The following is a 12724-nucleotide window of genomic DNA, read 5'->3' as shown; positions in this document are numbered from 1 at the left end:
GCATCAAGTCCGTGCATGCGGAATCAAGAGAGACGGCGCCGGCTTTCATCTCCATAGCAACTCGCGCCGCCCGAAACCTTGAGGGTTGGGCATCTGCAAGAGAGGACTAACATGAGTTGAACTGAACTATAACAGGACGATACCTTACTATGTAGTCCATCCATGTGCTCTATACATGCTCTTCAGGAGCTCCGCCAGAGCCGCCCATGAGAACTGCTACCTGGGCTGACCGATGACCAAACTTGATCAGGACTGGTGTCCGTGGCATTTGTAGTTTGTATTTGCAGCGACTACATATAGACAAAAAAACGCTAACAGTCGGCCGAGCTTAAACTCCCCAGGAGAACTCCATACAACGACTGAAGCTTCGCCTCCTAGCTTATTCCCCTGGCGCCGGCATCACGACTCCGGCGCGTGCAGCCGTGCTAGGGCACAGTAATCCGACTTGCCAGCGCCATCGTCAACGCATCGCACTTTGCAATACTCGGCGAAACTGATGTCCCCATTGCTTCCTCCAGTGCAGTAGAAGAGGGACTTCTTGATGTGGGCTGCATCTTCGGGCTGGTGTGCCGCCCTGAGCGCTTCCCGTATCTGATGATCATACTTGCCTAATAGACGATTAGAAAGTTGCATTTAAGTTGAGGGGTCCGGTCTTGTCGTTATTTACCGATGTTCAGAAGTGTCTGACCACAGTAATTGAGTCCACGCTTGCAGTTTGCCGCTTGGGCCAGAGGCACAGCCGCAAGAGCAAGTGAAAGGACGACCGGAGTAAAGTGCATGGTGAAGTGTAGACTCTTGTGTTCAACTTGAATTGGATGCTCAAGCAGGTTTACTCTCCTCGAACCGGTGGATTGGCTCGAACTTATATACTCCCCCAACTGTGTAGGATTCACCGCACGCAGTAGCATTTTTGGAAAGTATTGTAAGCCATCCGCGACCAAAAGTTGGAAGGAATATCGGTAGAGCCTGATGGCTTGCCTTCAGCCAGCCTCGTCCACAGAAGTGACTTCCTCAGACACGAATTGGACATTCCTATACGGCAAGATGTGTAAGAGTGCAGAAACATGCTCTTGTCCTGATCATGGACGACCTTCAACCGTCTTCGGACGGAGACGAAAGGATTGGAAGCGACGAGCCTGATTGGTGCCAAGCCTTGAGTCGGGTCATCGGGAGCGCAGCCGCATGAGCTGAAATGCAAAATGCGGCGTGCGCCCGGAAACTGGCCCGGATATATGTTGCTTTGCGAAATCTTCGGGTATGAAATAAAGTAAAGTTTAAGCGATGATGCACAAAAGGAGAAGATGGCCGAGACTTTCCTAGTGATGGCGCACCGTGATACTATCGGCCCTGCTGCCAACTCGTATTCTTTGGAGCGGCTAAAGGCGCATACGTCCATGTCCCCCATCTAACCACCAGGACTTCTGGGATGGATCCGTGGACGAGGGTATTTTCGGCTCGGATTACTTGCTGGTATTTTTGTTGTCTAGCACGTGCGTGTTTTTGTACTTGAGGAAGCAAGAATCCCAGAACGCATGTACTTGACGGATTCAGCTGTGAAGCTAATATCTGCAGCCTCGCGTTTGTCACCGATCTAAGGATGGGAATTGTAGATGCAGGTAATGGCTTTTCCGTCTTGTTAATGTAAGCCTCGTGGATATTTCCTTGGTCGAGTATCTCTCCGGGGCACTCTTTCCCGGCGTTTCACGCTCCTACTATTGGCCACAGTGTAAGTACCCATTCCGGGGTCGAGACGCCTACCAGCTACTAGTCAATTACAGGTGCATGAGAATGGCTTATCGTAGCGTTTGCTAAAGTAACTGACGAATAGGTTACTTCCTGGGAGACTAGAATCTCTCTGCATGGACCAGAACAGTGTTGGACCGCGCTCTGTGCCCAACTCTTGTAGTCCGTCACTGCACTTGGAGCCCACGCCCGCGCAATTTTTCCACTAGAATGTAGATCATTTCGAGTCTCCCGTCCCATTACACAAAGAAGAAGACAAAAATATCGCATTTCTTTTCGTCATTTTCCCTAGCCATCGCAACGGTTGTTTCACTCGCGTAGGCAACACATGCGTCAAGGTACCACCTAATGGCACCCGTTGCTATGTCCTCCGACGCTGAATGCCAACAAAATATTTATATGAATGAGAAATCAAGCCAGATGTAGAGCGCCTCAATCCGATGGTCATTGTCTAGAGTCCCATCTTTAGGGCGAGCGGGTGCAATGCCAGAGTCACATCCAATTTGTACCGGAAACGTGGTGGTTTGTCAAGTTTGCCTCCCCAACCACTGCCTTACACGTTCGAAATGTAGTTTGTATCTGGACCAAATAGGAAAAATTTGTATTGTTCTCATTAGTACTGCTCTAGAAATACCGCCTTCTCATTAGCTAGTTAGACGAGAGACGCATTTTGACCTCCATTTGCATTGAGAGTGGTGATAGAGACGCTTGGACGATCGGAATCAGCAAAATTCAAGAATAATACAAAAGCCTGTACAAATTCGATCGCGAGCATTCCCGAAATAGGAGATTAATCTTGTTTTTCATTTGACTGAAACATGTATATTGGTTCGGCACTCCTGTATACGTTGAACCAACTGTGTTCCTTCGGGACGGCTCTCTGGTACAGTCCAATTCACCGTGGGGATACACACTGCAGACAGCATATTGAATAGGCATCACAGAGCGCCTAGTAATGAATTGCAAGAAAATTCGGGTTCACGAGAGACCCGGGTACCAGGTTTCCAGGCCAATATCCTATTGACTTATTGACTGCTATGGAGAGCCTACTCTGAACGGGCTGTTAGCTAATGAACCGCGGGTGCCCTGGCCGACGAAGAGCCGTTGATGAGGCAACACGCTTTTGAATAGAGTGGAAAAGAGGAGATCTCACATGCAAGCAGGCAAACACCATCCTCAACATGAAACACTGTTGTGGTTGCGCTCGTAGTTGTGACGCCGGCTCATCAAAATTGCAGCGGGACTCAAGACGCAGAGCTGAAGGGCGCCTCCCTCCACCCATAGCCGCTCCCCTCCGGGCTATTACACCTCGCTCCTGAAGAGAAGGCAGGTTGCGCAGGGCGTATGGAAGCACCGCTTGCAGTGAGGCTTGTCGAGCCGCTCGACGAAGCCGCGGCAGGAGCAGCACTGCCACTTCCGGTCGGTGAACGCCTTGATCCTGCACAGCTCGCTGTCTTTGCAGATGGTAAAGGAAGTTATCTTTGGCATGGTGGCTGGGGGGTCACAGTAACGGACCTCCGTGTTGGTGGCCCTCGCCCGCTCCACGGCCCTGGGGCAGAGGGAAGGGTCGAGGGGGAAGACGATGGTGAGCTGGGCGAAGCAGCCGCACGCGCCGTACTGTTCCTGAAACTGGCACATGATGAGTGTATTCTGATGAAGAATATAGTATGAAGATGAATGTAGTCTGAAGATGAGTGTTGTTTGTGGAAGAGTTTGGATCTTTCCTTGGGCAGCAGTAGGCGTCTTATAGAGACCGATGCGGTGGCAACACGGCATGTTTGGATATTACGGATATTACGTTGCCTGATTGTGTGACTGTCATTTTTATTATTTAGCATTTCTTTTGCAACCGGTGTGAGTTTCATCCATACGGCATCTAGTTTTATTCGCTTACTTATGCCGAGCATTGATTACCTTGGGCGACTGATTGTACCTTGTGAGTTGTAGGCCGATATTTGTGTATCAGTAACTATACAGATCTATTGCCACAGTTGCCGCATGGTGTGGGGGCGTAACATGCAACGAATGGCTAATGCTACTTTTTGTTGGGAAGATGCAATGTTGTGTGACAATCAAACTTTGCAAATCAACAGTATCTCAGTGTTAATGCGATGAGCCCTAGCGGCACGTATGGCCCCTCTAATTAAGACAAAATAAGTCAGCCGCTTCCAACAACTAGCGGCCATAGATTAGCTGGGAGATCGTCAGACTGAAGTCCAACTTCAATCCTACGGATTTAGATACCTATCTGAAGGTCGTGTGTTCGAGTCACACTGGCCGCAAGTTATTTTTTTGCCAAAAACCTTTTTTCCCCGCCCCTACTCCCTACTCTCCTCTACTTTTGCTAAACGCTATTTCACTACCTTTTATTATTATTTATCAATTGGATCGGATCTTGCCTCCCTTATTATCTTTTTCGTCTTGCTGGGCACTCGCCGCTTCCAAGCTGTTGGCGTCTCGCCAGCCCCACAATAGCTTTTTGCGATGGCATCGACACCTTCCCACGCCGACAACGGCGCTGCCGACTTTCCTTCGTTGCTTTCTTAGAGCACCGACGGGCACCCGAGCATTCCTTTTCCTCGGGTCGCATCCCCTAGAAATGGCGTCCCTGACGAATCCCCTTGCTACGGTGGAGCAGCTCTACCGCCGCTCGACCTCCTCAGAGCTTCCTCCAGATCTGCAGGAAGCCGTCTTCTTCGCGACGCAATGCCTCACGCAAGCGGCCGGCCTGCTGCTGGAGCTCCCGCAATCCGTGACGGCGCAGGCCAACGTCGTACTGGCGCGATTCTGGCTGGTAGACTCGCCAATGGCAGACGAGTTTAGCGTAAGTTGCCGCGATCGCCGTTCTCGGGAGCGGCCATGCTAATGCAAAAGTCCAGGACGTATCCGCGGCTTCATTATATCTCGTCGCCAAGATGGGATCGTTTCCTCGCTCGCCTCGTGACGTCTCGACCGTATATGCCTACCTACTATCGCCAAGCTCGGCCTTTCTCAGAAACCCCGGCCCCGCGACGGCCACCAACGATCCAGCCTCTTACTACCAAACCGAGGACCAATACTACAGATTCCAAAAGGGCATGCTTGAGCTGGAGGCCCGAATATTGTTCTCGCTCTCGTTCAACGTGCACGTCGCGCTCCCCCATGGCCTCATGGTCACGTACCTCCAGACCCTCGACTTTCTCTCCCATTCCCGGCGCGAAATCTCGCTGCGCGCTTCGCAGTATCTTAACACGGCCCTACTGAGCCCCCAACTACTATACCTCACGCACCAGCCGCACGCTCTCGCCACGGCGGCGATATACAACGCTGCGCGCGACCTGGGTGCGTCGATGCCAGAGTGCGCCTGGTGGGAGATCTTTGACGTGGACCGTGAGGAGCTGGGCTTTCTCGTGGTTGGCATGCGCAGCCTCGAGGGCTGGATGAAGACTCGGAAGGAGGAGCTGCCGTCGATATTGGGCCAGGGCATGCCTCGCAGACAGGATGTCGAGGCTGAGATGAGACGGAGGAGTGAAGGTGCAGGTGACGGGGAAGACGAAGTCATGAGAATGATGGATAGCAAGAGAGGACAATTATAATACCCGAGGACGAAATTCCTCCCAGAATTTTTGAAAAGGCTGCACGACTAACTGTGGCCGCAAATAAACATCTTATCCAGCACCGTCAAGCTAAGTTACATTAGTGGGCGCGATGATGTTGGCGAATTCGCATCCAGCAACTTTTATTGCTTTACGCCGTCTCTGTCTATACCGAACCTACTAATAGCGATGCTGCATAGCTCGGTATTTTAATGTGTGGCACTTCTATTGTTGAGCGATTCATTTCCCCCCAGTCCTCCCTACGTTTTCGTCCTTGTCTTGTCATGGCTGCGGCGATGGTCACCAAACAGAAAAGTGCTTGGCACAAGAATACCCTGTGGTGGCTGTTGGCTTATCGACGGGACGAGTTTACTGTAACCCCAGAGCTCCTGCAAATTGTGGCATCACGCGTGGAGACCATTACGTGGCTAAAATGGTTCTCGAGGTGGAAAAGTGAAGAGCTCAGGAAGCATGCAGCGCTCGTTCTGCTTCTCTGCGTCAAGCGAAGCAGTACCGTGGCAGGACTGACGCTACTCGCTGAAGGCGGCTACATCGCGCCCGGTATGGTGACAGAAGAGGTACTTGCCGCCATGATGAATAACTGGATGGCACGTACCGATATGTTTGAGTATGTGTAAACCAAGTACGAAAGCGGCATCGCTACCATCTCGGCGGGAATCCTTGAGCAACTGGTCGGATATTCCGGGCTCGATGTGGTATGGGTGCTGGAATTGATCAGGCTTCATCGACCGCAAGACTTTCGCATGACTCAAGAGGTGTTGGAGGAAGCTGCTAGGAACGGGCGGGAAGATGTTGTCGAATATCTTTCCGAATATCTTTCCAGCCATGAATATCTTTCTAGCCGGGACGATGGCCACTGGAACACCGCGTGGGCCGCCGCCTCTCAGGTTCGATCGACGGCTCGTCGCCGCGACGCTTGGGGTTTGCAGGCGGCGTTGAAGCGCGGCACAGATTCCAACTCGAGCAGCTTAGACGGGGAACCGGCCCTACATGAAACCGCCTCACATCGTCACAGTGACGTCCTTCAGTTCTTTTCGCCGATATCAGAGGGGGACGACGACGAAGTTGCGTACAGACGCGGAAGCAGGTCAACGAATTATTGCAGCAGCGATGGTTAGATCGCCATGCTATCGCGTGAAGCTGGCGTAGACCCAAGGGCGACCGACTCACATGAAACTCAGATGGGAATCTTATAACCGGTACTGCTCGCGCACATACCTTTTACTATCCAAGCAGCAGACGTGACTACTATTTTGCTTAGGTTTTACTATAACCCACACACAAAAAATCAAGTATCTTTTGAGACGCTCCTAATCCTCATCAGCACAAGCCGCCTCGAGGTATCGGCGGTGGGCAGCCACGAGGCCTTAGCGATAGCCTCCTCTTCAAATCCCGCCGCCGCCAGCGCTCTTTAATTCTCTCAATAACTCATAATACCATTAGCCTAGAAGAACTCTTTCTAGTTAGTGATTCAAACAGATGTATTTTTAAGTAAGAGGCATGTAGAAAAGTTTAATACAGGGTGCATTCCTAATAGTACCTAAACTTCTATATATTATTCCCTAGTAATTAAAGCACCTTTTGTCACTTGATTGTGCGGATAGTAAAAGGGTATTATACGAATAGTACTACTCTTTAGAAATTTTTGTTAAAGTAATTGATTCCTTAGTAGTAGAATTTGTCCTCCTTATCCTTCTCATCTGTGTTGTCCGTGTTGTAATATTACCTTCTACTAGCGAGAAACTAAGATTGTGCGGGTGAATTCCCACGACAACCTACAACCAACCATAACAACCAATGGGGGGTCTACACCGGATCCATCCATTATCCATGGAGCAGGATACGTAACGAGACTTATCCGAATGACAGGGCCGAAGGGCCTATTGTTATCGGCCTTGATTGCCGAGATTCGTATGAGACGACCTCGGCCACGAGCATCTTCAGCTTGGTGCAAATATGCTCGTCAACGTGCGGCCGGTTTTCACAAGTGGCGCCGCAGCACCGGCAAGCAGCTCATATCCTCTGTCATTGCGCTGTTTATGCGATTGGACGATAGCTACATAGGCGAGGTGTCCTAAATTCGATCGTGGATAGTTGGAACGGCCTGCCCAGTGGAACGGTAGCCTAACGATAAATGAAAAGGAAGCACAACAAAACAGGGGCGAGTATGGGGCTCAAGGCAACAACGCACGAGTCCCGAAGAGGCTTGCTCGGCAAATGAACTTTTGCCTGGTGTTGGATTCACCTAGCCAGTGCGTGCGGTCAACTATGGGCCAATACTCTGACGGACATCACTATGTATATATAGATCTCTATTGCTTGCGAGAGCCGTTGACTGCCCTCCACCACAACCAACCCAGATCAATGCTCCTCAAAACCATGTTCTACTTTGCCCATCTTGGCATCGGCCGCTCTAGCTTCTGCAAGAGCGGTAGAGATATCTGGTCAGACGACACCACCCCCATGCTCGGATTCCTAGGCATGACCGACCTTCCCGACGATGACGAGGCAGAGCTCCAGCGCGCCTGCTGGGGCGTCAAGAAGTCAGATCAGCCGCACCTGGAAGCCCGCAGCCTGCACCAAGCGGCCTACTACGGGGGACGCCGGACAGATGCAGCGGTTCATCCAGCAGGGCGCCGCCGACGAGGGCGGGGCGTACGGCAACCAGACGTCGCTGCAGCTCGCCGTCTCGAGTCCGGCAGCAAGGCGACCGTCCAGGCACTCATCGCGCCGCTGCACACGGCAGCGGCCAACGGCCACCTGCACATCGCTAGGTTGCTGATCACGGCCCGGCGCGGACGTTCGAGGCGCGCAGCGGCAAGGGCCGCGCGCCGCCGTACGCGGCCGCGCGGTTCTGGGCAGCCGAAGATCGCGAGACTGCTGCCGGACGCCTGCGCGGGCTTTGCGCGCACGGGATAACAGGGGTCGCACGCCGCTGCGCGAGGCGGCAGTCGCGTACGAGTCGCTGGGCGTGGCGGAGGTGCTCCTCGTGAGCGGGCGCGGAGGTCGACGCCGCCAACCACGCCGGCCGCACGCCCCTGCAGACGGCCCATCTGCGAGGGCCGTTGCGAGGTCGTCGAGCTCCTCCTCGATCACGGCGCCGCGGTGAGCGCCCGCGACGGCGGCTTCCTCATCCCCGCCGACGACGAAGGGCCACACCCTACGACTACGGGGGGCAACACACGCTGCTACACCGCGCCGCCGACATCTCCGGGCGGCTTGTCAAGGCGGTGCTGGCGGCGGGCGGCGGAGGGGCGGAGGGGCAGACCTCGCACGAATGTGGCGGCGCGGGGCAGGGACGGGGAGACGGCGCTGCACTTTGCGACGGGGGATCCGGCGCCGATGTGGTGCGGGGAGGAGGGGCCGGAGGCGGCGGAGAAGGTGAGGGTGCTGCTGGAGGCGGGCGTGGAGGTGAATGCGCGGACGACGGGGCAGACGGCGCTCGGGAGGGCGGAACGGACGGGGTTCCGGGGGGTGGCGGAGCTACTGAGGGAGAGAGACGGGACGGAGTAGAGAGAGGGCCGGGGGGATCAAGATATGCAGTTCTCGCACTTGCTTCTTCTCGCAAATTCACCGCTAGAACTGCGCAGAGAGCGAGTGAGCTTCGTATCTCTTGGATATAAATCAGGAGATGAATCCGAGGTTTTGTTGAAGCTGTTCGTTTGGTCATCTTCTCCTCTCCACGCGCATATCAGCGACCTGGCCCGCAAAGAACTTGCCCCTTCCGCCGATTGACCGGCTTGGAAAGCATGATCCTGGCGTGTAAATTATCCTCGCATTCATGCCCTTTCATCGCATCTCTCCCGAGGCGCAAGCGACGGGTGACCAGCCACTGCGAGGACGGGATGGAAGACCTGCCAAGTCCTTCTAGAACTAGCGGATGACAAGCTTCGTCGCCTGCAAGCCACGAAAAAAAGCTTGTCTGCTGATCGCCATTTATTTATCCAGCGCCTTCCCTTGATCAACTGAACATGTGCGCTGTTTGCTTGGATTTGACTGGTGACGAGGTCAGCGCCCGCCAAGGCCAGTGCTTCTGGGGTAGGACGGCTAAGCTGCGTTGCTGAGTTGTTGAGGAAAAATGATTAAGGCTGCTGCATGCGCACAAAAGCACAGCTGTGATGCGCGTCCCTGGGCGGACGAGCCATCTTGGCAATAAAGGGCCGTTCTGGAAGGCCTTGGCTGGGCTGGGTGAGGGGAGCTGCTGCCGACAATTTCCTAGCGCCCACCAGCCTCACATTTTGGGCTCTACATGGCAGTCAGTCAGTCAGTTAGTGAGTTGGTTTACACAGGATGGAAGCAATATATCCGAAAGGTCACCATATCGTAGATACAGTTGTCAAAAGTTCCAAGTTCCTGCGTCGGCGTCCCAAGCCCGCGGAACAGGTCGAGCCAATAGGGCGACGACGAGATGACACAGGCCAAAGAGAGGAAAGATCAAAGGGGAATGAAACAAAACGGCAATTCCTGCCAAAAATGAAAGAATGAAGGAACGCCACATGCCGCCGGCGGCGCTGGTTAGTGGCGGGGGTGGCAATTCTTTTCTTCTAGAAGGGTTAGGGTCGGCTTCGGGGGACGGAGGACCTTGAATCATGCAAATAGCCCATGCTAATACATCAATCAAGTCGCCAAAACTTGGCACCGCTGCGAGTACATTTGATCAACAAAGCAAACCCCCCCTTTTCCTCGTGGTTCTACAGGAGGGAGGCTGGTGCTCGACAGACGCCAAGGAGACAAGTGGCGATCACCGAAAGGGCGGGGGGGAGGGCTGATGCTGCGTATGTGCTTGTGCTTGGTAGGTCGCAATGATGCCATTTTGTTTCTCCTTCTTGGCCTATTTCTTTTTGCTTGTCTTGACCCCCCAGACACGTGTGCGCAGACAGACGCAGCCAAGACGAACGATGATGCATGCAGCCAGAGTCTCTGCCAGTGTCGACGTCGCGTTCTTGGCACGACCAAGTGTGCTTCGTCGTCCAAATGCAATAGATTTGTTTGATCTGCAGCGAATGTCGAGACAAATGTTTTGAATCAAGCCTTGACCTTTCTCCATGCCAAGTGGTGCGGATATATTCGCCGCTGTTCTATAGTGACTGGGAAATGAGCAAAGGCCAACAGTCCGGGGGCTTGCAGGTAGACAGGAGGGCGCGTTATTCGACAAAAAGGTCGGGGATCGCCAAACGGATATTGTGCTGAAGGACTGGGCTTGCGGCCATCTCGGTGATTGGGGCTGGACTGGACAATTCTCCGCGGTCCTCGCTTGTCCCAGCGGAGATTTGGCTGGCAACTGACACAGACGCCACCCACAGGCAGGCAAAAAGTGGGAGCCATTCAGAAATAGAATAGGGGTTCAGCAGCACGTCAGTCTTGTAGTTATTGGTTACAGCGTACTACTAATATGTTACGACCAAACTTAGTCAGTCACCATTCCAAACCCCAACGGCGACCAGTCAGTTGTAACTTTGTACCTTTCTTTATCCGCGTCTCGCGAGTTTCTTTAGCTCCGGCTACACGGATATCAGTATGTACTCTTCAACAACGAGAATGCCTGCCCCCCCCCCCTTCTCCACTGAGCTATGCTTGTTCAGCGCCAAAGTGGCTGCTCCAACTTCCTGTCCCCCCCATGCCGCATTATTACCATGGTGGGTGTTGATGGTGGCCTTTTAGTAAAAACGGCCAGAAAATGGCTCACCTTCTTTCCAACGTGGAGACACCACCTTTTTTGTTGGCGCCTTGTCGTGACACGGCTGTCTCAACTGTCTGATGATCATCAAAAGGGGAGGGCGGAGGGTACAGGACGATGCACAGCAATGCCAAAGCTGATCAGTCATGTAGCTAATAGAGTTGTTGACAAGCTCAATCATTGAAAGCACAATGCGACGCTCAGTAGCATCAACAACCGTTTCGACACTTCAAAGCTGTCTCGCCTTATTTAGTAACTAGTTAACTTAGTGTCTGGCGCCGGCTGAAACCCGTCTCAAAGCTCTCCGACCCTCCGTGGAGTTGTCACCAATAAGTATCCGGGTCCGTCATACTGGTTGGTACCATCCTATCTGTGGATGGCTGAATGGATGGGTGGGGGGTGGACGGGTCTGCCGCCTTTGCCGTTTCGTCCGGCCGGCCCATTTGCCCTGTTGAAGCTGGTTGGCCATGTGTACCAGCGAGTAATACACCAGACGCCATTTGGCGACCCTCCTCTCTTCGCCTCGCCCTTCGGTGCCGCAAGGGAATGCGCATTGTGCCTCCCCATACAGTGCGCTCCGTAAAATGGAGACGTCGCTGATATCGCGGGCGTGGGTGGCAACGATATAAAGTCCCCCAAGCTGCCCGTCTCGGTGCTTGCTTCGCTCTACAGTTCTGATTCCAGTTTCCATTTTCCACCTTTTCCATACATATCTACCCCATCATCGTCTTGGAGGAGTCTGTCACGCTTACACCTTGTTGTACCTACCCAACCGACATACAACTACACCATCACCACTTACAACCACCGCCAACATGCCTGAAGCATCGTCCCAGCCTACCTCTGCCGCCACCACCGCCGCTGCTCCCGCGGCCGGCGCTCCCGTCAACCACTTTGGCGAGAACAGGGGCATCAAGTTCCATATCAAGGCCGGCACCAGCACCTGGGCATGCACTCTTCAGGATCGCTCTCACTAGTATGTCCAACACGGGCTCTCCCCTGGTCTTGCCATGAGCTGGTCTTGCCATGAGCTTTCAGGGCTACCGCGAAGTTTCCCTTACTAATTAATGTCTTACAGCGAGCGCATCAAGGCCGCCCGTACCGGCTCTACCGACTCCGTCACCTCCTCCGCCTCTTCCGTCTCTGACGCTTCCCGTTAGACGTCGGGTGAACCCCCGACAACACATCACCGGCCATGATCCCCTAGCCAGAGGGGATTATTTCCATTGATTATTCGACTACCATTGAATTGCGACTGGGCATCTCATCGTCTTGCCCACGCACCGGCGTTGGCTCAAAATTGGCGCTTACTACAACGCTATAAGCATTACTGTTTTATTATGGACGGAGCGACTAAGACTTTTCTCTCACACATGCTCTCTTCCTTTTTTCGAGCATCATTAGCACCCACGGTCTCTCATGACTGAACGTTTTACATATTAGAATGATCAAGTAGATGACCTCTACAATGTACAAATCTTGCAACACTACAAAAGGCCTGTTTCAAAATTTTCTCTCGCTTCGCCCAACTCAACATCACGATAGCCCCTGTCCGCACGCCAAGATGCCGCGGGCCTTTCCTGGAGCAGAAGGTGTACACGTGCGGCCGGCGGGGCGAGTCGACGATGGCTGCATATTTTCATGCAGCCGATGATGGGCTGGGAAATTAATGGCTAATAATAAAGAGTAGAAAAAGAAGGCGCCCAGT

At 53.3% G+C, this 12724-nt stretch overlaps 3 protein-coding genes across 3 annotated transcripts; all 3 read left to right on the top strand.

Annotated features, from left to right (window-relative positions):
* Nucleotides 1-4342: 4342 nt before the first annotated feature.
* Nucleotides 4343-5318, top strand: ISF_01108 (cyclin-L2; the record flags this gene model as incomplete). Its single annotated transcript, XM_018844715.1, has 2 exons — nucleotides 4343-4567; nucleotides 4623-5318. The coding sequence occupies 2 exons, from the start codon at nucleotides 4343-4345 to the stop codon at nucleotides 5316-5318; spliced, it is 921 nt and encodes a 306-aa protein (XP_018709165.1).
* Nucleotides 5319-7718: 2400 nt separating this feature from the next.
* Nucleotides 7719-8852, top strand: ISF_01107 (Ankyrin repeat-containing domain protein; the record flags this gene model as incomplete). The annotated part of the gene is made up of 3 exons (XM_018844714.1): nucleotides 7719-8051; nucleotides 8114-8328; nucleotides 8384-8852. 3 exons carry the CDS (start codon nucleotides 7719-7721, stop codon nucleotides 8850-8852), a joined length of 1017 nt encoding a protein of 338 aa, XP_018709164.1.
* Nucleotides 8853-11831: 2979 nt separating this feature from the next.
* Nucleotides 11832-12176, top strand: ISF_01106 (hypothetical protein; the record flags this gene model as incomplete). The annotated part of the gene is made up of 2 exons (XM_018844713.1): nucleotides 11832-11992; nucleotides 12095-12176. The coding sequence occupies 2 exons, from the start codon at nucleotides 11832-11834 to the stop codon at nucleotides 12174-12176; spliced, it is 243 nt and encodes an 80-aa protein (XP_018709163.1).
* Between the last annotated feature and the right edge of the window lie 548 nt (nucleotides 12177-12724).

Source organism: Cordyceps fumosorosea (genome assembly GCF_001636725.1).
Source record: "Cordyceps fumosorosea ARSEF 2679 chromosome Unknown scaffold_1, whole genome shotgun sequence".
Lineage (NCBI taxonomy): Eukaryota > Fungi > Ascomycota > Sordariomycetes > Hypocreales > Cordycipitaceae > Cordyceps > Cordyceps fumosorosea.
This window is presented reverse-complemented; position numbering and strand designations above follow the sequence as displayed.